General features: G+C 43.5%; 1 protein-coding gene across 6 annotated transcripts in view; it reads left to right on the forward strand.

Moving 5' to 3' along the window:
* The window catches only part of dmd (dystrophin), a 176,915-nt gene that overhangs the window by 94,110 nt on the left and 57,192 nt on the right, over positions 1-25,613 (forward strand). For all 6 annotated transcript variants that reach the window (XM_047339155.1, XM_047339157.1, XM_047339156.1 and 3 more), the window contains 20 exons: positions 526-604; positions 2,341-2,453; positions 3,236-3,364; positions 6,326-6,518; positions 8,882-9,027; positions 13,234-13,334; positions 13,451-13,562; positions 14,542-14,655; positions 14,838-14,993; positions 15,082-15,252; positions 17,021-17,203; positions 17,765-17,899; positions 19,096-19,245; positions 21,674-21,835; positions 22,392-22,502; positions 23,177-23,350; positions 23,435-23,590; positions 23,681-23,851; positions 24,871-25,050; positions 25,216-25,338. In XM_047339155.1, the coding sequence (XP_047195111.1) occupies positions 526-604; positions 2,341-2,453; positions 3,236-3,364; positions 6,326-6,518; positions 8,882-9,027; positions 13,234-13,334; positions 13,451-13,562; positions 14,542-14,655; positions 14,838-14,993; positions 15,082-15,252; positions 17,021-17,203; positions 17,765-17,899; positions 19,096-19,245; positions 21,674-21,835; positions 22,392-22,502; positions 23,177-23,350; positions 23,435-23,590; positions 23,681-23,851; positions 24,871-25,050; positions 25,216-25,338 (2,859 nt within the window). The remainder of the gene's footprint in view (positions 1-525; positions 605-2,340; positions 2,454-3,235; positions 3,365-6,325; positions 6,519-8,881; positions 9,028-13,233; positions 13,335-13,450; positions 13,563-14,541; positions 14,656-14,837; positions 14,994-15,081; positions 15,253-17,020; positions 17,204-17,764; positions 17,900-19,095; positions 19,246-21,673; positions 21,836-22,391; positions 22,503-23,176; positions 23,351-23,434; positions 23,591-23,680; positions 23,852-24,870; positions 25,051-25,215; positions 25,339-25,613) is intronic.

A 25,613-nucleotide genomic window follows, 5' to 3' on the forward strand; every position in this document is an offset into this window, starting at 1 on the left:
AGAGATAATAGAATATCGAAATAATCTGTTCTCGTCATAGTTTTCATTCATGAAATTAACACTGAATGTATATGTAACACACTCAAACTGAAAGAAATGCAGCTGGATAAACATTCATTTGAACTTGAAGAAGAAGCAGGAGTACAAAGTATAAGTATGACGGAGATAACAAGATGATTAAATATCTCAGATTGGAAAGAAAATGTTTTTGTTGCATAGAATACATTTTTTTTCTTAGAATTTTATTAAATTAAGATTTCTGCTTGTGAGAAACTGGTACTTGAGATCTGGCAGAATAAGATCAGAGGCTACATGACCTGTTACTGATTGGAAGTTATCCTCTTACCACCCGGATTCATTAGTTTATGTTTTACTTTTTCTAATGAATGATAATTCTCTAGCTCTCGGCCCGTCGTTCTTTTCGCTGTCTGCTTCTCCACGTCAGTCTCTTGTCCTTTAACTCCCCCATTTCTCCCTCTGCCCCATCACTCACTCCCCCTGCCTCCCTCCCTCTCTTTGCCATAGGCGATAGAACGAGAGCGGCCAGAGAAGTACCGTAAGCTGCAGGAGGCAACACGCACGGCGCAGACCCTGGTTGAGCAGGGTAATGTGCACACTCACTCACACACTCGCTCACAGACACTTGTTCATTCACATGCATACGCACACACACACACACACCCTGTCTGTCCCCATGGTAACGTCTCCACCTGGCCCACCCTCTCTCCTTGTCTCCATAGAAACACTGATAGAGAGAGGAACAGACAGAAAGAGAGAGAGAGAGAGATGTCTCTTTTCCTCTGTCCTCTCCTCTGTCCTTGTGCGATTGTTTGGGCTCCTGAAAGCACAGAGACACTCAATTTATACTTTTTTCTTTCACGCTGCTGCTCTCGTCTTAAACCAAACATTCCTCAACTTGCTGAGCATGACTGTGTGTGTGTGTGTGTGTGTGTGTGTGTGTGTGTGTGTGTGTGTGTGTGTGTGTGTGTGTGTGTGTGTGTGTGTTTGTTCATGTACAGTCTTCTGTGGCTCTCAGCCTCGAGCGGCCTGAGTTGCTGAAGATGTAAATCTTTGCAAACACTTCACTCACTGGTGTTGAGCAAGATACTTGAAGAATCCACCAGTTATCACAGATTACTTTACTAAGTAATTGGTTACATTGGTAGTTAGATTACTTTCATGACTCAAACCCAGCCCTATCAAAAGTGCCTTCAAAGGAAAAATTTGAAATGGGGGAACAGAAGGTTAAAATACTTAAATACTTAAATTAAAATACTACTCCCATGTGTGTTTTAAATATATAGCTACAGCCAGCTGCTGCTTAGTGTTGCTGAGTTTATCTTAACTTACCTCAGGGCCATTTGAACAACCTGGAAGTCTGAACCAGGGTTCATGTATTAGCAGTTTAGTTTTGGTTTCACTTAAGACTTTAGAATGACATGTGAGTCTTGTCATCATCGCCTGCGTGGGCTGCATCAACCTGCTGTTGTTAGTCGTTCCGTATGAAAGGAGAAAATGAATGAACTGATTCATTTTGTTTAATTTCATTGCCACTTTAATATCCTTATGGTATTAGTACGAGTATAAAACATGCAAACTCCACACAGAAAGACCCCCTCTAGCCTTCAGGACTTTTTTCCTGGCAGATAGAAGGCTACAGTCACTGCTGCCTTAGATCTGCACATGGGATTTGTCACCGAAAGAACAAATATAACACTTTCAATTACACCTCAACCTTAACCCCATCAGCTTCAGGGTTACATACGATGGCACTTATCTAAGATGAAGCTTATGCTTGAACGTAATGGAAGTACAATTACAGGAAGAAGAAACAATTTCAATCCTGCGTGCATGCCAGATGAGAAATGCGAGCCAGGATGCTGCCTTTTCCAGGTCCAATTATCATCCAGCCGATGGGGCTCAGTTTGCCCTTTAACAGGCAGGAGAGGGAATCCATTTTTTCTAATAACTTTCCGCATTGACTCTTGGAGGTTTTCATTTTACGGGCACTGGAGTTTTATGTGCACTTTAAATTGGTCATTCACATCAAAAAAAGGTTAGTTAGCATTGAGCATGAATGCACAGTGAGGTGTGTGTGGGTGTGTGTGTGTGTGTCTGGTGAATAAACAGATAAACAGTTTTAGAGCTCAGGCTTTGTGCAGAATACCAATAGCTTGTCTCACTTCTCCTGCAGATGACATTCACCAGATTCTGTGTGCATTGAGTGTGTGTGTGCATTTCTCTCTGTCCCATACAATGAGGCCAGTCGTGCATGTGTGAAGTATGAAGCGTGTGTGTGTGTACGAGTGAGTTACCCCCCCTCTCTGTCTGCTCCTGCAGAGGGAAGCCGTGCTGATGACATTGCCCAGGCAGCCGAGCAGCTGAACCAGCGCTGGGTGGGATTCTGTGCCCTGTTGGCAGACAGGCTGGCATGGCTGGCTTACCAGACAAAGGTACACACACCCACACACACACACACACACACACACACACACACACACACACACACACACACACACACACACACACACACACACACACACACACACACACAGACTTCCATGTCTACTCTGTGTCACTCAGGTACTTTATACCTTGGCAGAGTATTTTCTTAACACAATATATTAACAGTTGCCGACCAGAACTCAGTATGCAGTGTTGGTAGCACCTCATCTTTCTGTAATATATCCAAAGAGATAAAAACCCCCTTGGCTTGAGCAGTTATGTCGCTGCAGATAAATATTCAACTTAAAGCACCGGATAAAATAAAGTCTGACTTAGTTTTACGTTCATATTTTACACTGTTAAAAAGTATAATTAGCTTAGAGATAAAGTTTACACGAGAAAAACAAACGTGTCACCCAGATATAATGTTGGGAGCAGCAGTGGGATACCAATTGTGATGTCAGACACAGGGGCATCACACAGGGAAATTGCCAAGGGCCCTGAGCTGAAACCCAGGCCCCTGAGAGCAGCTGATTATCTGGTTCAGTGTAGAGGCCCCAGGCCCCTTTTGCCTCGGGCCCCCACTGTCCCTTGAAACACGCCTGATCAGACGTGATAACAATTCTGTCCCATCAGAGGCCGGACTGACAGTAATCTTTTAATTCTGAGTGCAGAGGTTACTGAATGGTCTCTCACAACCTGGAAAAAACCCATAGGTAGATATAGTGTCCAAAGACCTTCAGTCTCCAGGGGCTGAATGTAACGTCCTGAGTGTGTGTGTGTCCTGCAGGTGCTGTCCTTCTACAGCTTGTTTGAGCAGTGTGAGCAGGCAGTGGACGTCAGTGAGAACTGGCTCAAGGTCCAGGTGCCTCCAGCATCTGAACCAGAACCACTGAGGGTACAACTGGACCGATGTCGAGTAAGTGAAACGACGTGTGATTGGTTCCAGACGTCACAACAATAAGCAAACTTTACTTGTACATTTATACTTTGTGTTTCATTTTATTGCCCCATGCTTGTTTAAGTCTACTTGTTGTTCCTTTTACATTTTCTTGTACATTTCTTCTTTATTCTTTCATGCATCTGTTTGTCACAGCACTTTCCTGTAAGTATTCATAAGATTAATTACATTTAACTTTAACTTCGAAGTTAAAGCAAATAAGACATTTTAGTTTGGAAATCTCCAAAGGGTGAAAGCTGGGAAGTGGCGTTGAGGTCTTAAAATATATTTTTAAGAAAGGTTCTTGAATTTGATTTCTAAAATCCTGCAAACACCCTGTGGTTTGGATGATGACTGTTTTTTGTGCTGTTTGTTATTCTCCCAGTTTTAGTTCCTGTATTGATGTTTTTTTATCTTCAGAGATATTCTCTCTTCCTCAGAATCACTGTGTTACTTCTTTTCTCCTCTAACACACCTTATCGTTCTCCAAATCTTAAAAAGCATTTTACATTCCAACATCGTCAGGCAATCCAATCTTATTTGAGCAGTAATGTAGCAGACTTTGGAAAATGGTCAGGAGTAAAATAGAATATACATCCCTTGAAGTAAACGGACTAAAACATACAAAAAAGGTGGATTTTCCCTGGTTCCCACTCGCTGCAATCAGACTTTTGTTTGTTTTCCAAACTTCCCTTTTCCCAGCAGTCCCAGGGGGTTGCAGCTCACAGTGCTGTGTCCCAGAGGAGAGGCAGAAGTGGAGTTAAAACTAAAAGCTTGTTTCCTTCCCGTGCTTCAAACTGCATAAGTTACTGCTTGTTTATTGTAAAATGCACCATCAAGCTCTGTGTGTTTTGGCAGGAAGTAGAACGTTCTCCCGGGACACAGATCTCGATGCCGAGGAAGCATTTCCTAACTTAAGGGTGGTTGCTTTACAGATCCAGCAAATCAACTGAGGCTGATTAATGATGAACGTAAATACCATTTACGGTTCACGATATTTTTCGATTGGTCACCTAGTTCCCAGTAGAGTTTCCTCATTCCCTGATGCATTTCTCTTACGCGTCATCATGCCTGTCTCTTTGCTCAAAGCCTCCCACGTCCTCTGGATGTCAGTCTTTTCACAAGAGGAGTCTTTCCTCGTCTTTTTCTTCTCCTCCTTTTCCCTCTCGAACGCCTTCCTCTCGCACTTAGTGTCTTTTTCAGTGTCTTTTTCAAGGCACTTCATTTACAGCCCTTGTGACAGCTCATCATCTGGATACCTGTCTTTTCTGAATGCAGGCCTTCCTTATTGTTCCATCTCTTGTTATTCTATGTTGAAGGACTCACTGTCATCAGGAGCCTCATTTTCCACATCGAAGGCTTTTATCTTGAGATTTGCACCCTACATTCTTAGTTAAAGGTCTGTTTCAGCTGGAAAGCCTCCATCAACCTGTGGAAATCTGACATATCTTGTATGTCAGCTTTTCTAGTCTTTACCATCTTTTTCTTTTCCAAAAAAACAAAAGGAGGACAATTTATGAACTTCATTATATTTACATTTTAATAAACCCCACCTTTGGGTTTGTGGCTTGTTCTCCTGAGCTTCTTCCCCTCCCAGTTCGATCTGAATTCTATTTGCAAACACCTCCGACTTTGAAATGCTGCTTTAAACTCAATGTGTCTATAGATGATTGGGCAGTTTAAACAGCCGTCAGAGTGACTCGCCCACTGAAACACAAAAAGGTTTATTTCGATAACATCTAGATGAAATGTCTGAAAGTAAAAAAGAACAGGCAGTTGAAAAACAAACTTAAAAAAGAGAGTGATAACAAAATGTGAGGCGCAATTAAAGTGAAAGAGGGGACGTAGAGACAGAGGGGAGAATGTAAATCCCAGAAACATTAGAGAGGATGGAGGGATTTCAAAGTAAGAGAGGAATAAGGACATTTAGGAAAAAGGAGATGAAGAAGTGTCTCTCGCTGTAGCTGCTGACAAATTCACACAAACAAGGTTTCCCTCAGAAGTGCGCCCACACTTTCTCACGCTGCCACACATAGACACAAGTGGAGAGTGCACGTCCTCTTCCCACACATAAACACTTTCTGAGTTCCTATCTTTATATTAAACGGGAAAGACTTCAGAGAAAATACAGTATTTACTGAAACAAAGCAACCTTCCCGCAAGCAAACCGTGCCTCCAACTGGCAGCTTATGAACCAATGTTCTGACAAGGATATATATGCTTGTGCTTTCTAACATTATTCATAACTAATGTGTCTCGTGGCTCTAGGCTAGAGTATCAACTGACTTGGTGTTCATAGGGGAGCTGCTTTCAAAGCCTTCATCCAGGGACGGATCAGTGAATATTAACTTGCCACCTGCTACACCCACAACTCATGCTGGGACTCGTTTGAAACTGGATTATTTGTGGGTTAAAGGATAAGGTGGTTTGGTATTCCAGCACCAGTAGGGGGCAGGAATTAGTAATGGTTCAGTGGTTTGGATTCATATTCAAACATGATAAAGTAATTTTTGTATTTTACTTTGGCAGTGAACACAAACCAGGTTTTGAAGAATAGCGAAAGCAGTGATCCTCCCTCCTCTGTCTGTTCTGTTTTTACAGTTTGAAGTTCAGAGGAAACAGTTTCACAGCTTCAGTTTTTGCTGAGCTGGTCTAATTTCCTGCTTGGCTTCCTATTCATTAGAAGCTGAAAATATATTTAAACATTTCTGTGAAATCGAACTGATTAAGCATAAGGCAAATGGAGTGGAACTTTAACTAGGAAAACACAATAGTTTTGTGGAGTTACGTTTTTATTGGACGAGACCCTGTGGAATAGCTGAACAGCCTTTTCCATCAATTTCTCTGTGGCAACAAGGGAGTGGTGGATGAATAACGTGCTCTCCTCCTCATCTGCTCATCCACGATATGACTCCCCCTTCTCCCTCCTTGTCTCCTCAGGAGGAGGTGGCTCGCCTGGCCTCCCTGCAGCCTCAGGTGGACCTGTTGGAGAAGCAGCTGCGGGAGCTGAAAGAGGAAAAGGAAGGAGAGGAGGACCCTTCTGTTTTCCTGGACGCCGACATCAGTGCCTTCAATGAGCACTACCAAGAAGTCCTGGAGAACCTGAGGGCCCGAGAGAGGCAGCTACAACTGGGTGAGGGACGAGCTATGATGAGTAACATTGTCCCGGCCGCTCATTTGTGAGGAGCAAACCAGTTCATTCTCCATTTCTGCCACATCTTTCCACCCCTGTTTGTGTCTACGTGCCCTCAATTTGAATAGCTTGTGGGTAGTTTGTCAGAATAATTACAGCATTCCTAAAATATTTCCTATTTTCCTGTGATACAGCTCATACAAGACCAAGCAGAGTTTCAAAAGCATGTCCTCGTAGTTTTTGAAACCACTACAATATTTACAAGTGTATTTATGGAACAAAATGCAAATTAAGGGGTTCACAATATGGGAACATCCTATACTGTAACAACAGATGAATTTATACTCATACGTGACCAAAAATATGATTTTGGACTCTTCATTCAGCACTTTAGTGAAGAGAAGTGAGTGCAGAGCCTTGGCAGCCTGCTGCAGCCCACACACTGGATCTGACAGACTTGGTGTGACAAATGTCTCTGCCCACAAACGCAACAACGAGCCAACATTCAGCGGAGAAACACGTGTTGTTGCTGCAGGAGAAACCGAATGAATTCCTTCCAGGGAGGAAAACAGTCCTGTTTCCATATGATCTGCTCTCTAGTTACGACCACAAAGCGTTTTATTCTAACAACAAAATTCAGCTATAGTTGAAAATGTATCTGAAACAGTCAAATAAAAGCTTCCTTATATCTTTGTCAGGTTGCCAACCCAAATAACTAACCCCAGTGACGTGCACTCAGCAGCATAATGCAGCATCGACTTCCCGAGGAGAAACGTTCTGCCACTCAGAGCACTCTATCTCCCACTCAACAAAGGAGAGTTTGACATATTGGGAACTTTGCCGAAGCCTGTTCGCTTTCTTATAAAGTGCTAGATGAGAAAAGTTGATACCAATGTTTTGGTTGCCATGGCTGCACATGCAGACGCAGCAGCATTGGAATTACAGCTGTAGTGTATGACTTTACAATTTTCTCAAAAGAAAAAAATGATTCCCCATTTTTCTCTTTTCCAAAATTTTTATTCAAATCAACTCTGTGCAACTTGTTAACATGAAAAGAAAAGTTAGTTTAAAGTTCAAGTTCGTGCTCAGTGGGAGGAAGAAGAGATGTGTGGTCCCTCCCCATGTTCATCTCCTCACAAATACATTTTTGGCGAACTACATTCTCTTTAAAAGAATGAAGAAAACTTTCATCTGAAGTCTGTAGTTTTAAGAGCTGTGTGTCCTCCTCTCAGTAAACAGGTTCACATGTCACAGCCATTTTTAGAAGTGGTTTACAAGTTGAGCCGACTTGTATTTCGGACTCACATGTGGCGTACCATCAGCGATTAACACCTCTTCGCCTTCTTCTTGTCTCCAGCAACTGTGTCAGAGGCATAATCCAATTTGTGCTGCTGCTTTCATGTGTGGATGCTAAAATGTATTTTGTTTTTCCAGTAATAACAATGAGACTTAATCAGATATACCAAGAAGCCAAAGGCTACAGCCATCAAGACGAGAAAAACTAAATCAGACGTGTTGTGACAAAACAAGAGCAGATAGCTTTTTGTATCAGCGAGGAAGAGGATGATGGAAGAAACAAGAAAACAAAAAAATACTGCCACCGAGCAAATGACACAGAGGGGTGAGGCACTGACAGAGAAAAATGCCGGGAGTGGGATGAAAGGAAGAGAGGGAGAGTCAGCTGGAGGGAGATAAGCGAGAGAAAGAAAGAGAGAGATGCTGACACCCGAGCAGACAAACTATACTTGTTTACTCACTCAGACAGTTTCTTCCCTCACACCACACACTGCCTTTTTCTCATCCACACCAGGGGTGAGATATCTAACGCACACATTCGACCGCTCACACATGGCCTGTGTGCAGATGCACGCAGATTACTGTGTCAACTTCCCAAGGACGGCGATGGTTGAGAGGCATCTCTGAAAGGAATGCACTAGTTATTAAAAGTATACTTTTTTCTTTTGTGGTTTCTTTTTCCGCCTCTGGAGTCAGTTCTTGTCAGGTCAGCACATTTCTTTGAATTGGTTCAGTTCAAATCAGGGAAGCTTTATTATCCCAAATTAAAAAGAGTCCATTTACCAGAGAAGTACAGCGTTGTTGCTGGATTAAATTTGCAAAAATCCCATTTCATTTTGTTTCGTACTCTCCAGGCTTTATAAAATCAAGCTAGATAGAATGTAAATAGGCCAAAAACAGGCTGAAGAGCGTACAAGACCCCAATAGTTCTTTAATATATATATATATATTCAGGGTGATATTTGTGAATACGTTCAGACATTCAAGTAAAATGTGTTATTCAGACTGTGTTGTAGACTTTGCAGTTTGCTGACATTTTACTCTTTCTCTCTCCCTTGTCTGTCAAGTTTTGGAGAGCTTGCCCCCGGCTCGTTATAAGGAAACCATATCAGTGCTGTTGGCATGGTTACAACAGTGCGAGGCCAAGCTGGCCATCCCATCCACGGCCGTTACAGAGCATCCTATTATGGAAGAGAGACTGAAGGATGTTCAGGTAAACATACACAAACACACACAAACCCACACAAACACACACTCCCAAAGTTGTGTTTTGGTAAGAAAGAACTGACAGCATTTACAAAGTAGACATCATTATAGAAATATAATTCCTCTACCTCCTGTAACATGATGCATCACAAAGTTTGACTCTAGGCCCAAAAACAATCAAGCTTGTAAAAGTATTAAACACCAGGACTTGATTTCTACAGTAAAATCTGAGACTTGACAAACAGATAGTGGAGTTCATCCTGAACAGAGTGAAGTGACGGTGCCTTGTACGGCAGGTCAAACTTTTGTGGAACTGGATTTTACGTGGAGCGGTGGAATCGACTTTGTACTCAGTTGACTTTGGGGGATTCTTTCTCACTCAATGCTGTCCAGTGTAGGACTTGAACCTTGACCTTTGATAAATCCTCTTTCTCATCTAACTGACTTTGATTGTGTTGTGCCCTGTGGTATTGGAGATTGGTATGTGACTCATAAGTGGGTGTCCTCTAATCACACCATCCTCAAGGAGTCAGCAGTGATTGAGCTGATTGGTGGATTCGCTCCGTTTCTCTCTGTGTCTATTTCTCTTGACAACACTGCTACTCAACTCTATCTACAAATTCCCATTAAATGCCAAAATAGGGTTGGCTCTATCATCCTGTTTGGTTGTATAACACTGTAATCAGTTTTTACTACAAGTAGTAAAGTTATATTGCCACCGGCGTTGCCAAACTGCCAAAGCAGCACGCTTTGAAAGGGATGCTTCTCTGCTGCTCTTTGAGGGAGCAGGCAGAGAGAGAGGGGAGAGAAAGCAGACGACGGGCCCCATTAACCAACAGTCTGATACATATCCACAAACCAGTGAGTAAATAGTGTGCGTCGGATACACCGGGACTTGCCCAAATTGCTGCCGTGAACATAAAATCCCTGTTTTTTAAGAATTGTTAAGTAAACTGGAGCGTGCTTTGACTGAGAAGAGGTCATTTTCAACTAAGTTTGAATAAGCCCCTGAACATGGAGATAGTACAAACTAAAGGTTCTATGAACTGAATGTAGAAATGATAAACATATATATGTATACGACCCATTTCACATTATTTCCATTCTACCTAACATTTGGTCAGACAGATTAAATTAAGATCTTTATTCAGCCTGTACAATAAAGTTCCTGGAGTTTTGAGACATACAAATAAACAACAGTCTCCTGATAAGCAGATAGATCCTCCCCTCTGGTCTCTAGTAGCTCTCACATAGATCAACAACAGTTAGAACAGCTTTCTGTACACTAATGACCCGCAGTCGTGTGCAGCTCTATCTGCTGTACAGCACACTCTTCATTTGAAGCAGCAGTTTTAAAGTGAAGCTAAATGAGACTCTAAAACCAAGCAAGAATTTCTGAAGTCACAGATTTTTGTGAAGCTCCACTTGCATCTGCTTAACATGCAGAGAGCAGACCAGAGCTGCTGCTGCTGCTGCTGTGTGAGAGTGTGTGTATGTGTGTGTGTTTGTGTGTGTGTGTTTGTGTGTGTGTGTGTGTGAACAACTCCACAATTATAATAGGTGGGCGAGCAAAATCCCAGTGGAGCAAATCAGTGTCTGTTTATCACAGAACAGATACACACATATTCTCAAAAATGCCAGCGTGCCGTTATGCATATAATACAGTGGTGAATGTACAGCTACACTAATGTACACAAACTGTTTTTCCACTCTGTCATTATCTGTATGTTTTGAACAATAATGCATGTTCTTCAGATTCTGTTGTTGTGTTCAATTTGTCGCTTTGTTTCTCTTTTTGAAGCGTTGAGTCTTTATCGTAAGTCAAGGTCGCACCATCGAGGTAAATGTGTGTAGGAGAATGTGTGCGTGCGTACTCAACCCTCTCTAAAGTTTAGAATGGTCTTGTAGCATAGCAGGGAGATCAAGCCTTGTAGCCAGAGATTAATTAAAGTCGATTGTAGATAATAATTAGGAATTCATTCTGCATACTGATGGGCTGTCATTAATCTTCAGACGCCGCTGTTTCCCGTCCCGTCGCTCCCAGAGACAGGACTTCTGCATGTGTGTGCATTACGTGTTCAGTTTGTGTGGTCGGACACTTTCTCTTCTACGCACATGACAGCATCACCTGTCAATTCAGTAGCTTTCTGGATATAAATACACTCGAGCTCCTGTCAGGTGAGATCTTTGTTTGAGTGCTGACTTGCAGAGCTGGAGCAGACAGTAAAACTAACTGGCAGCTTGTGCGGAGATGATGAATGATTTTATCGACAGCCACTCATAGAAGTTATTAAAGACCTGATTGCAGCCTATAATGACTAGCCCTGATTTTAGTGTAATTACATCCTTGGATTGAATTTTGATTTTGCAGTAGTGAGAGGGAAGTGGGGATGGGCTGCACGGATAAAAGATTGAGCCTGCAATTAATATTTAACGTTATTTGTTTATCTGCAATTATTCATTATAGTCTCTGAAGAATTCGGGAAAGTCCTGCCTTAGTTTGAAGCTTTTCTAATGTCTTGTTTTGCTCGAACAACAGTCCAAACCCCAAAAGTATTCAGTTTACAGTGATGTGAAATACAGGAACCTGTAGATGTTTGAAGAAGTATTCGTTTTCCTATCTTTTCCCAGGAGTTAGTCTGTCACAACCACAACTTACAGTGGGAGTATTTAATTGCAGTGAAAACTGGTTACGTCCAGGTTGGCAACATCCTGGAATTTGCTAAACTCTGACTCTTAATTATGAGTAAAGATCAGTGTATAAAACTTTCAGCCAATTTCTCACCATTGCTTTTGCTGGATAAATGGATGGATGGCAGGATCTCCATGCTGTGGCTCCATCCCCTGATAACCACTGTGCAGACTGAGGCTACAAATAACTTCCTCTGTGCAACATCACAGCTTATCCGGGATATTTTGGATTCATTTCTGGATAGAGGCAGGATGGAGAGACTCGTCGTCCATCTTTATTTACAGTCTATGATTTCAGTAGCAGCATTCTTCCATTATCCCAGTTAAACCACAATATCATATCAGTAATAGAAAACTATCAATCGGTGTAGGGAACACAGGCAGGCTGACCCAAATGCAGCAAAGAGACTTTACTGAAACAGTGACCAGGGTTTACAGGCAAACAGGCAGACGGGTCCCCAGCATGATCATCACCCTGGCTGATGGAAAGAATACTGTCTGGTTCAGGTCACACAGATTAATCAGCTGTTTTGCATTATTTTGCATTGTGATTCGTCACCTCTTCACCTTTTTTGCAGAAAATCTGCTCTAATAAAGCAGCTCGCTCGTGTCAAAGTGAAACAAGGGATGGATGAACGTGTGTCGGAGGTTTCCGGTGCTGCTGGATTAAAAAAAAGTCAGTCAGAGAAATGAGGAAAAGGCCAAAAGTCGTAGCAGAACTAGTCCCTAATACGTCCCTGCTTGGGATTCAGTGTGGCAGCAGGAGGATTGAGGCTAAGCCACAGTAACTGGCAGTTTGAACTAAGCTTCTGAGACACCTTGGTGTGAACAAGGCTCTCTTCTCCCAGAATCTCCCAGGAATTCCCTCATCTCTCCACTTGTGATTCCCACTGAACGACAGGGCGAGCAGAATCAACCAGTGTGAAAAGGATCTCGTTTGGAAATGTTCACAGTGGCAGCTGAGTGTTGAGTCAGCTCATGAACCTTCATGCTCGTCATCCCTCCTTCTCCCATGTCCTCCCTTCAGTGCCCTGCCATGTAACTAACCTTTTTACCAGAATGACTTTTTACCCAAAGGATTTTTGCTCAATGGCTTTTACATGAGTTACATGATAGTTGTCCGACAAATCGTATAAAGACGTGAGGCGTGTTTTCTTCTGCTCTGTCTCTTTTTGCATGATGTGAAGATTCCCTGATGTGCAGAGTAAAGTGTTCCTGTTCTCTTCATCTCACTTTATAGATAAGCAGAGAAACGATGAGCTCAACTTTTGTCATTTGTCTGTTTTCACGATTTGAAGCCCGTGTCAGTAATAACAGTAACGATGGCTCTGTTCTATTTAAATGGGCCCGTAAGTCATGACAATCTGACAGTGATCCCGCTTGATTGATTCCAGGGTCCTCAAAGGGAAGCAGCCAAAAGAACACAGCCATCATTCATTTTGTTCTTTACACCTGTTCTTTACTGTCACATGTCAAATCGTCTAAACTTCTGTCTGTGATTCTACGGCTCTCGTCCCCTCAGGACCTCCAGGTGGCTCTGACTGAACACCAGGGGGAGGTGGACTACCTGACCTCCACTGTGGAGCAGGTCTTCCAGAAAGCTCCGTCAGACATCAGTCAGAAGTGAGCCATGGGAAATGAGTGATGTGTGATCAATTGAAAGAAACAAATCAAAAGGATGGAATTTTGCTACATATTGAAGTACTGATCACACTCCATGATCTTCTGTGCTGCCGTAGGTATCGGATAGAGATGGACGCCATCATGGCGCGTTGGAGACGACTCAGCACCACGCTGGAGGACAACGCCCAGAGAATCCAGGAGCTCAAGGCCAAACTGATTCAGTTTGAGGTGAGATGCAGACGAAGGAAAATCAAACGCTGTATTTGTTCTTCTGTGAGCGGTGGAGTCACAGATTTTGTGTTATGATAACAATAAATATTACAAATGTATATTGGACGCTGTTAAACCATATTGTGATTGACAGCTGCCAACGCCTCCCTGAGTGCATACCACAGGACCTGATTTCACTTAGCATTTATCAAAAGCTTTGCTTTAAAATCAAACCAATTTTAAACACATCTTCCCTCACACAAGGTAAATCCAGATTTCTCCCCTGCCTAATTAAAAACCAAGCCTGATGTATTTTACATTTGACAGCCCTGGAGTGTTTCATTTATTATCTGGATTCTCAGTTAAATCCTCGTACGTCTCAGTTTTGAAAAACGAGCCCTCTCCCTCTTAATTTTAGCAACTATTTCATATTTTAAAACTCATTATACCGTATAAGAAAAGTTTGCTGGTGTGCACTAAGCTGAGGGGGCAGTAGCTTACAGGCTTGCACATTCATTCTCTCCTGTTTTGGCTCATGGTGTGTGGGCACCGGCCCGTTTAGTCTGTTTCCAGATTCATGCTGGTCACAGATGAAAGGGGGGTGTACACTAGAGTGTGGATACCCCACCCAAGCCCCTCGGACATGGCAGGGCCTGTTTTTTACTTGGTATATGTCTGTAATTGGGGGAAACAAGCAATATCCCTGTGTGTCAAGGAAAGAGTAACACAGACTCAGTGGTCCTCTATAGTTTCCAGATGAGATGGGGGGGATTGAAAGGAGTCGCTGTGAGGAAGTGACCTGATTCTGGTCGGGCTCAGTTAGTTTCCTCCATGGCTCAGACAGACAGATAAATGAAGTGCACATACACTCTCCCTCCAATTAGAGCCGTGAGATCGCTGGGTGTTCTGGACTGATGCCCCAACTCATCTACTTCAAGGGGTCAGCCCTAACTTTCACTGGGATTTGTCTCACTCCTCTTTTGTCTTCCTTCTGCAGAACGATGTAAAGACTTTAAAGAAGTGGATGGCAGATGTGGACGTCTTCCTGAACGAGGAGTGGCCAGCGCTGGGAGACTCTGAAGCTCTGGAGAAACAGTTGGAGCAGTGCACAGTGAGGGAACCTTGCATCCGGGTTTTACTTTACACTACACTTTCACTTTCAGTGTTCTGGTTGCATCATAAATTGTATTTCTTACCAACAAGTTGCTCACATTACAAAAAAAAGGAATTAAAAGGTTATCTGTTCCAATGTGAGCAGTCATATTCCTTCCTGTGTCCCATGTGACTGACCAGGCTCTGGTGAATGACATCCACACCATCCAACCCAGTGTGAATGGCATCAATGAGGTGGGTCTGTACCTGAAGAAAGAGGCCGAGCTGCCGTTCGACATCCACATCCAGAAGGAACTGGATGAGCTCAACGCCCAGTGGGAGAACGTCTGCAAACAGGTGAGTCAGCTTAACCCAGAGTGTGGTGCCTTCTCCTGCTTTCACATGAGTGTTTGTATTCATGTGTCCTTCTCCAACCACTTCCCAGGCCTATGCTAAGAAGTCCGCTCTGAAAGGAGGCCTCGATAAGACCATGGCTCTGAGGAAGGAGATGCAGGAGATGCAGGAGTGGATCAACCAGGCCGAGGAGGACTACCTGGAGAGAGACTTCACATACAAGACCCCCGAGGAGCTCCGCAAGGCCGTGGAGGAGCTCAAGGTGTGTGTGCCAGAAACAGGCCTCTCGTGGCAGAGGCAGAAAGAGACCGATTGAAGATGAAATGAGTGGCCGTATGAGTCTGTGTAGGTTTTCTCTGGAATCGAGGCTTTTTCTTCAGATTCGTGATCTCGGTCTCAAGGGTCCTTCGCCGCCGGGGCCCAGCTCTGACCGACTCTGTGCAGCTGCTGCAGCGGTTCTTTCTCTCTTCTCTGTCACTCCGTTTTGATCCCGGTTAATTCCAGGTCGATTACGCCCCCGTCTTCCTGCCTCTCTGTTCATTGTTGATGCTGAAAACCAGCTCTCTCTTTCTTTCTCCCCCTTTTCTTTTCATCTGCTCACAGCTTTGAGACTCTCTTTCAAACCACCCCCCGCTCTCATTCCTCAATATCAAATTGCATTGATTCTCCTATTCACCGCCATACTGTTTTTTTTTTTTTTGCTTTCATAACTTTATAGCAATGCATTTCTGATGTAGAAGTTTGTCAGTATTTGCTTTGTGATTCACCTAAAAGCCTTGGCAGTAGCAGTCTCCTGCCATTCACTCCCCCTGAAAAAAACTATACCTGATAGTCAAGTTGAAAATGAAAAATTGATTCCACTCTGCTTGCTCCTGCTAATCCCCCCTCCTCCTCCTCCTCTCACCTCATCCTCCTTCTCCTCTCCTCTCCTCACCCTTTCTGCTCAACCTTAAAGGAAACTCCATTCTCGAATCACTCGTTTATTCCCGTAATCCCTCTTTCTCCTGGCCCCCCCTCTCTCCTGCTGGGAAAGCCACAGACTCATTCATTGATTCGTTGGGTTACTTGTTCACTGCATCTCCTCACACTCTGTGGCTTCGTCAACTAGGGAAACATTGATTCATTTGTTCATGCATCCAACGCTGTATCCATTAGGCTGCTCTTCTCTCTCTCTCTCTCTCTCTCTCTCTCTCTCTCTCTCTCTCTCTCTCTCTCTCTCTCTTCCATCTCTTGCTTTTGTCTCTTGCCATCCGTCTCTCGATTCTTTCACTGTTGCCTTAACTTCTAGGACTCAAGTTAAAACAACAAGACTTGTTAATGCAAACAAACCGAATCATCTAATTCCTTTTCTTGTTGAGCGCAGCCTCAGCCACTTTGTGCTGACTCCAGAAAGTGTTCGATCTTTGTGCAGTTGTTTCTTTAGTTTCACATCCAGCATTAAAAGACCCAACAGGTTTTACAGCAGCAGCTAGAGGTCAGGGATGTAGGAAGTCAGGTAGAGATGAGGGTATTCCTAAAATATTAAGGATACTTGCAGTTCGTGGTATATGGAGTGAAATGTAAAATCATGTAAACAACATGTCATAATGTATTTTCAGTGGTGGAAGAAGTAGTCAAAGATTTTACTGAAATAAAATTGCAAAGAGATAAAAATCTACTCAATACTGTATATTTTGAAAAGTTATTAAGTACATTTTACTGTTAATATTGTGTAATAATTCTATGCAGCAGTAGCATTCACCGATTCATTTTTTTAAGGCCTTGTGTTTTTATTACAATATATTAAAATACCATCCAATGCTAAATAAAATTTCTGAAAAGCTTCTCTATACATGTCACAGCTCTGAGTTTTCAGGAAAATCCGAGGTCCAAGGTCGTAAATACCTCAAGACGGGAGCTTTTCATATGAACTCCTCTCACGAACACAAGCCTATTCGAAGGCAGCAAGTGTCTCTTGCTTCCAGTTCACCTCTGCTCTCCCTGAAAAACCGCCCCTCTTTATTTTCTCCGTTCCTTTGTCTCTCTATCAGAGGGCTCAGGAGGAGGTCCACTCCAAGGAGCTAAAGGTGAAACTCCTCACCGACAGCGTGAACAGCTTCATCGCCAAGGCCCCGCCCACAGCCCACGACGCCCTGCGCTCGGAGCTGGACGTGCTGACAGCCAACTACCAGCGCCTGTGCAGCCGCCTGGATGGGAAATGTAAAACTCTGGAGGTATGACGTTTACCTTTCTATCACCTCAGTCCTGCAAATGGTAATCAGATCCCTGTGGGCTTTTGTTTGAAGGTGCATTTATGTGTGAAAGTTAAGAGCGTCTCCGGTTGTTTTCTTCCATTTAAAATGATACCAGAGAGGTGTAGGCTTCATCAGATAGTCAGTTTAAATGAACACAAGATGTGTTTACCATTCAAGCTGAAGGTCTCATGAAAATATGGCGTCTACAGTGATTTGCTGCCACCTGTCCTGAAATCAACGAGATGTTGTTTTTCTTCTTCCTCCTTCTTCTCCATCTTCACACTCTCCTCCTCTCTGCCTCATTTTCCTGGAAGATAATTACCTCTGCGTCTTGGTATTCGTGGTAATTCAGCTCTATGGGCAAAGCACTCTCGCTATTTCTCTTTTGTTAACGCTCTGTGTCTGTCTTCCTTCCATTTAACACATAAAATGTCAGAACCATCAGGCTGCACAATCTGTATTTTCCATCAATTGATTTCTCTCCATCTCCATTGTCGGATGCCTCCTAATGATTTTGCCTATACGCTGTGTGTTTTGCAGGAGGTGTGGGCTTGCTGGTGTGAGCTGCTTTCCTACCTGGAGCAGGAAAACGCCTTCCTGGATCAGCTGGAGCAGAAACTGGACGAGACAGAAAACCTGCAGGGAGGAGCAGAGGAGCTGCAGGAGGCGCTGGATGTGAGTGTGAGGCGGGAGGAGAGGGGGCACACCTCCATTCAGGGGACTTTGTTTAAAGAGGACAAGGTGGCAGGGACATGGAAAGGGCAGCATGAGTGTCCTTTTCCCCTGTTTTCTGTGACAGGACACGTCCAACACGTCACCGAGGGAAACAACTTCTGTCGCCTGCTGCCCTGAGCAGTGGAAACACTCCCACTATGACAGTTTAGGTAGAGCTGGGGTGGATAGAGACAAACAGCCAGAAAGATTAGATAACTACATGAAATCGATTGTAAAGATTGCTGTTGTGTAATGTGCTGTGGCTGAAAATGAATATTCGAGAAAGACGAGTAACACGTCGGCCCCTGAGGCTTTAAACCTTTTTTTCCTCATTCTTACATTTAAGTTTTAGTTTCACCTCGAGAGATTATGAGTTAACGATAGCAGATATATTGTTAAATGTTACATGGCCAGTAATAGATGAAGTACGAGAGAAATGCAAAACAGAAAGATAACACCCGAAGGTTTCTTTGCTTTGCCGAGAGATATAATGTGAGAGTTAAGGTGCGATGTAAAACTATAAAAATCATTTTTTATATTAGCAGGCATCTGGTGAAAGTAGAGTCAGTGTAGAGGCTCCTCAGATAATAGAGAGATTCTTTTACAATAATAACTGATGTTCAAGTATAATATTTTATAAATCAAATAAAATGATGATATTATAAATAATGTCCTGTGTTTCTATAAAAAAATATATTAAAGCTTGTATAAATACAGTAAGATAATATAAAAGTACTATTACATAAAGGAGGTCACAGAGTTTTTATTATTTACATACATTTAGACATTTACAAGACATTTATGTTACATCCAGGGATTTGGTGAGTTTAACAAATGCAAACAGCTTAAAGCCTCTTCTTTCATTTACTGTTACCGAGAACAGAAATGCAAATAGCTGCCCACTCAGCTATATTTTACTGCGCTAATGGGCAGCCAACCCAGCTTTTGGGGGGATTTCAGAAGATGTGAAAAGCTGTTAAGCAGCAAGGTCAGACAAACAAAGGCTAACTGACCTGTTTTAGCATCTAATTATCATCATCTAACACTCTTACTCTGCAGAATTTGATACGTTTCTATCATAGAAGCTGTCATGCTGGACAAGGGATGGATAAATACATGTTGTGATGTTGGTTGTTTGTGTTTGTGTGTGTGTACAGAGCCTGGAGGTCCTTCTGCGTCACCCGGAGGACAACAGGAACCAGATCCGAGAGCTGGCCCAGACGCTGATGGACGGAGGAGTCCTGGATGAACTGATACAGCAGAAACTGGATGCGTTCAACACACGATGGGACGAACTTATGGCCAGGGTGAGATTCTTTATTTATTTGTTATTTTTATTAGTTCGCACATTTCCCCACGTCTCCCTTCCCATTTTATTCTAGTCGTCCTCACCCATCATCAATATGCTCTCAGCCTTTTGTGGTGAGGCGCCAGATTAATGTCCTCCAGAGACTTTCAACCTATCTGAGACATTGAGTGAGTGCGTGTGTTTGTGTTTTCAGATGTCTCACACTTCTTTTATATTTTGTGTGTCCTCTCTGTTCTTGTGCCTCCTTTCATATGGAGTGTATGTCAGCATGTGTGCATGTGAGAGGCCGCGCGGCTCGGAGGCCTGTTTGTGTGTCATCTATAAAGAGGAGAGACACGTTTGTGAGTCTGTCTGGAAAAGAAAGTAAAAGCACACAAAGACCAAAATACTGCCTCAAGGTTTTTCCTTTTTTTTTTTTTTGACCAGAGGGGACTGTGTGTTGAGAGAAACCTTTGGTTGTCGTTGTTTATTTTGTGCACACTACCTTGATCAGTGCTGTCTGAAGGACACACTCTAATCTCCAATTTATTTTTTAACCTTTCCCGGGACAATAAATTAAAACTCACTGGACATTTCAGTATAATTTGATTCAAACTTGACTTGAAACTGCAGATGTCATTCAAATCAAAGTTACACATTATAAAAATCTATTCCTTATCTACTTCCTACTTCTTATGCAGAGAAAATGTTATCATAATTAGTGCAAAAACTCAGAGTCAACACTTCCTTAGCATCCGAGCCAAGAGTCTGATGAGTGCAGGGGTCCACACAGAGATGGGAATATAATTTCATTATATCAGTGTCCCTCTTTAAACCTCAGCCTGCGCAAGCAAAAAACAAAACAAACAATGCTGTTTCACATCTCCGGCGTCTTCAGATCACAGAGGCATGTTTGCCATTTTAATTTCAGCTCCTTGTAACGGCTGAAAACCAATAAGAGGAAGTGCGGTGTTGAGAACGCTGCTCTTGCTTTGCCGATGGCGTTTTCCAACACAAAGCAGTTAAGCAAACAATGATCCTCTATCTCCCTTGTTCACAATCACTGCATTCGCCCCTGTGTGTGTGTGTGTGTGTGTGTGTGTGTGTGTGTGTGTGTGTGTGTGTGTGTGTGTGTGTGTGTGTGTGTGTGTGTGTGTGTGTGTGTGTGTGTGTGTGTGTGTGTGTGTCTGTGTGTGTGTGCGCTTGTGTGAAATAAGTAATAATGGAAAACTGAGTGTTTAATGAGAATATGTAGTCATGAGCCGACAATTGCTAGGGAAATGGAGTACATCGCCCGCGGGAAGATTGTTATCAGTGTTGCCTAAATATTTAATCTCACTTAAATTCTCATTTCATACATTATAAACTAAGACATGGGAGCGAGACGGACGAAAAAAATCCCATGATAAATCCACAAGTAGCATTGGGAATACTGTGTGTGTGTGTGTGTGTGGATAATGTGTGTGTGAGCGGGTGTGACTACAGGGGTTAGACAGGCTCAGGGCTATACTTAGCCATTATCCTCCTGTATGGGATCAGCATGCTTACCTGTAACCACACATACACTCAGTCTTTGTCTCTACACACCAGTGAGCTCACACAGGTTTATGATGTAATGGGTGCGTTCACTAGTTAATCTAATTAGCAGGCAGTCACCGGGGTAGAGGGAGGAAGGAAACACCAGTAGTTGCCAGGGCGTCCGATGCTCTGCAGACAACAGGCGGCAGAGGAGCGTTCGTTATCGGTCGACCGCCTTGATGTGGCTGGTCGTCCACACAGAGGCACCATGAGAGAGAAAGCCCGGAGTCCTTCCCTCAAGAGGGTACACGCAGAGGGAGTGTGTGTGTGTGTGTGTGTGTGTGTGTGTGTGTGTGTGTGTGTGTGTGTGTGTGTGTGTGTGTGTGTGTGTGTGTGTGTGTGTGTGTGTGTGTGTGTGTGTGTGTGTGTGTGTGTGTGTGTGTGTGTGTGTGTAGACTGTCTGTGCACAACAGACTGTTTATAAAGACAGGACCTCGCTCCCTTGGCTCCATCCTCTGACCGCTGTTGCACATTCTCTGGCTCCAAATGTGCAAGATGGCAATGTCTGTATCAAGGATCTCTTGGCTTCCTTTCTGGAATGTGGGAGGAAGTGGAAATACGCCGTCCATCTTCATAAACAGTCTGTGGTGCAAAGGTTTTATTTAGCACCGGCTCTTTATATACCTACTGCAAGAAATAATACACTGTAAAATATCTCTAACGCCACCTGAGGATTCTTTCAAGAGGCCACATCGGACTTTATATCTATTGTTTTGAGATTTTCCAAGTTATTGTTTATGGGGAATTGCTGTTGTATACATGACTTGTAAAACTGACTATCTCCTGATGTCCGCTTCCTGTATTTATCGCCGACTTTACGTGTCCTTCCACCTTTTTAACAAGGTGTAATGTGTTTGTTGTTTCCCCAGTCGCTGCTCAGGCAGAAGGAGCTGGAGAAAGGTGTCCAGTGGGCTCAGGAGAACGACAAGACCCTGAGCGAGCTCCAGGAGTCGCTCGCTAACACAGACCGCCACCTCACCTCGTACCTGACCGACCACTTAGACGCCCAGCAGATTCCACAGGAGGCTCAGGTAGCGTGAGAGTGTACCTTAAAAGACCTAATAATTATCACACACACAACACACACAAACATACTGTACACTGCCACTGTCTTTTATCTTATCCTCTGTAATCTACTTCATCTACTTCTACGTTCCTTCTTGTTTCTTTGTTTTTCTCTTTGACACACTTTCCAGTTAATCAGATAATAGATCATTAGATAGTGGTGTGTGTGTGTGTGTGTGTGTGTGTGTGTGTGTGTGCGTGTGTGTGTGTGTGTGTGTGTGTGTTGTGCATGTGCGTGTGTGCGCGTGTGTGTGTGTACACGGTGTGGTGGTGAGGGGGGGTGTACCTAAAGTTATCAAAGATTTTGAGGAGCGCCTTCTCTTCTCTCCTTGCTGCTTGTTGCCTCCCTGTGGTCAGCAGAGGGAGATACACTATTGATCAATTTAAACATTAAACTTTCCAGACAGACCTTATTTAATTCACTGAATTATACACTTCTTGATTTTCATTCACTAAAAGATTTCTGGCTGCCACTCAAAAGCATAAACTGTTAGTTTGAGACTGAGTGTTTGTGTGTAACAGAAAATCCAGACTGAGCTGAGTGGACATGATGTGACTCTGGAGGACATGAGGAAGAAGAACCAGGACAAAGACTCGTCCCAGAGGATCATGGGACAGATTGACCTTACACAGGTGCGTGATGACAGCAGAAGAGCCTTGTTCCACATTATCTGTCTGTGGTTCCAAGGCAAGGCTTTGAAAAGTGGAGATATGCTCATGTGAAACTAAGCAGTTTGCAGATCTGTTTACAGGAAACCGTCATTCCTTGAACAGAATACTGTATTTTCAGAAATGGGAATTGAAGGAACCTAAATTTGTGGGAATTAAGTGGAAATGATTTCCTCCTCCGGCACAATTCAATTTGCCCCTCGGCTAAAGAGAGAAGGCCTCAGTAAACACCACCCGATTTAAACTTGGTTTGTTTGCAAACTGAAATACTGTGCCCCCTGGCAGAAGTTGTTATCACTCAGCGGTGAACTCTGCCCGCACACCACTCTCCTGAAAGCCAAGGGGCTCAGAGCTCAAAACTGGAGCAGCTCTACCTTCTTGTGGTGAGAGTCTGTCTTGCACATTCAGATTGTCTCTTCTCTGAATCTCACAAAGCTCCCACAGCATTGACTGTAGCTTGAATCATGCAAAAACATGAAACCAATGAATGGTGCAACACATTCCCTCTAAACTGACCCCACAGTGCTACATTTCTTCTTGTGTTTAATTATGTTTGAATGTGTGGCTGATGTCGGCCTCTGAATTGCGACTACGAGTCGTCTCCTCACATGTCCACGTGTGTCTTTGCCTTTTTATAGAAAATGTTGGCAGACGTGTGGACGAAGTTCCGGCTCTTCCAGAAGCCGGCCAACTTTGACGCTCGGCTGGCCGAATGTGAGCGTGCGCTGGCCGGGGTCAAAAGTCAGGTGGGGGTGCTGGACATCCGCAGTGTGGAGCAGGACGTGGTGCAGTCGCAGCTGGAGCAGTGTATGGTGGGTAATTGCGCCACACTGGCAGGTCGGTTGATGAATAGATACACATCTATTCATTAAGCAGCTGCTGTTTGTGTGTAACAGAAGTTGTACAAGGTGCTGAGTGAAGTGAAAGGCGAGATAGAGACGGTGATAAAAACCGGGCGGCACATCGTCCAGAGGCAGCAGACTGAGCATCCCAAAGAGCTGGACGACAGGGTGACCGCCCTGAAGCTGCTCTACAACCAACTGGGATCGCAGGTGACAACAAACACACAGACACATTGGAGCTAAACACATGCAATCTCACAAGCAAGACTGTTTCATGTAACTGCTTTACGTGTTCTAAAGGTAACTGAGAGTAAATTAGAGCTGGAGAAGAGTCTGAAGTTGTCGAGGAAGTTGCGTAAGGAGCTGAACGGGCTGACGGAGTGGCTGGCGGCCACTGACGCCGAGCTGACCAGGCGCTCTGCGGTGGACGGCATGCCCAGTGACCTGGAGGCTGAGGTGGAATGGGCACAGGTAGGACGGATCTTAAAGGAGTGACCTACTGGAGGCTGGAGGTTTAAGATGCTGATGTTTGTTACATTTTCTCCCTCTAATCTCTCTGCCATCAATTCTCATGGCCTCTCTACTGTGTAATAAACTGACTTAACAAAAAAGACTAAAAGAAACTCCCCCACACATACTCCCAGGGTAAACAGTCATTCAGGAAAACATGCCATATATTATTCATTCCTCCACACGGATGCAGTTTAGCTCACCTGCAGAGCTTTGCCTCGATGAATCCCTATAACAGCCGACATTATTATTCTGTTTTACCTGCAATACATCACTTTCCCGTGCAGTCACAGAATGTAAATGGGTTTGTTTTGGTCATAGTTTTGGTTATAAAATCCTAGTACATGACTCAGTTCAGTCGCTGAGCAGAGGAGGAGGTTGCAAAGGGCAGTGATTCAACTCACAGAATGTAAGTGAGTAATGTTTATTGAAATAACTGATATTAAATTCACATATTCAGCCAGAAACTTCAATCAGTACAACAGGAGTCTCCTACAGTCTTTCTGTTGACAAATGACAAATAGGTCCAGAGCTGAGCCAATGCTCCATAAATTATTCACACTTTCTTTTCCTGTCACCTTGATTTCTGTAATTTATTGTTTTCTTGCATGGAATCGTGCAGCATTTGCTTATCCACAGCAACTAGATTTCAACATAGAGAACATATCTCTCCTTCCTGAGTAATATCAGCTCCCTGTTCGCTTCAGAATTCAATTTAAGATTCTATTGATTACTTTTAAATCTGTACATGGTCTTACCATGCCCCTGCATTTCTGTTAACCCCTCAGCTCTGAGAAGCAAATGTATTCGATCCAACAGTTTGGAGCAAATCCCCTCAGATTATTATTAGATCAGAAACCCTCTTGTATCGACCGGCTTTTTATTAACTTTCCATAATATCTACTCCAATGGCTTTATTACATTTTCTACATACGGTATGTTGTTCTTTTAAAGTTTGTTAAATGATCTTTTCCTCTCAGTCCATCCATGAGGAGACGGAGCGGCGCCAGCCTCAGCTGCAGGCTGTCGTGGACCTCGCCGAGGCCCTGAAGGCTGTGCTGCGGGGCCACGACGGCCTGGTGGACGACAAAGTCAGCCTGCTTCACTGCAACTGGATCGCAGTCACATCCAGGGCAGAAGAATGGCTCAACCTGCTGCTGGTCAGACAAAGAGAAATAACAGACTTTTCTGATGCTGTTTTCATGTGTCTCTAGCTTCTACTTTCTTTTGTCAGTGTTAAAATTATACCAGAGTTTCTAAAAATAACTCGTGAAAGTCTTACCTTTGAATGTCTGTCTCTCTCTCCCTCCTCCTCCCTCTCTCAGGACTATCAGCGGCAGATGCAGAAGTTAGATGGAACGATAGAGGAAGTGAACAGATGGATCGACGGAGCGGAGAGAAAGATGGATGACTTGGACGGCCAGGGAACCAACGACGCTGTGTTGAAGGTGTGTTTTCTAAATCTTCTATATTTCTTCTTCTAAATCTGAAATATAGTCTGTTTGTAGTTGAGATGAGACGGCTTTTGGACTATTAATGTGAAAATCCAGGGATTATCCTAAGTGGTGCTCTCTTGTTATTAGCTCTGGGACCGAGTGATGAACACGCACATATCTTTTGTTAGTGCCTGTGGGAGCCAGTGAGTGTTAACTCTGCAGTCTGCTTAAATATCAGGGTGATAGCCTTTTAACTTTGTGCTTTGCAGTGACTTAGACACGTTACA

The sequence above is a fragment of the Hippoglossus stenolepis genome, chromosome 24, assembly GCF_022539355.2.
Source record: "Hippoglossus stenolepis isolate QCI-W04-F060 chromosome 24, HSTE1.2, whole genome shotgun sequence".
Classification (NCBI taxonomy): Eukaryota; Metazoa; Chordata; class Actinopteri; order Pleuronectiformes; family Pleuronectidae; genus Hippoglossus; species Hippoglossus stenolepis.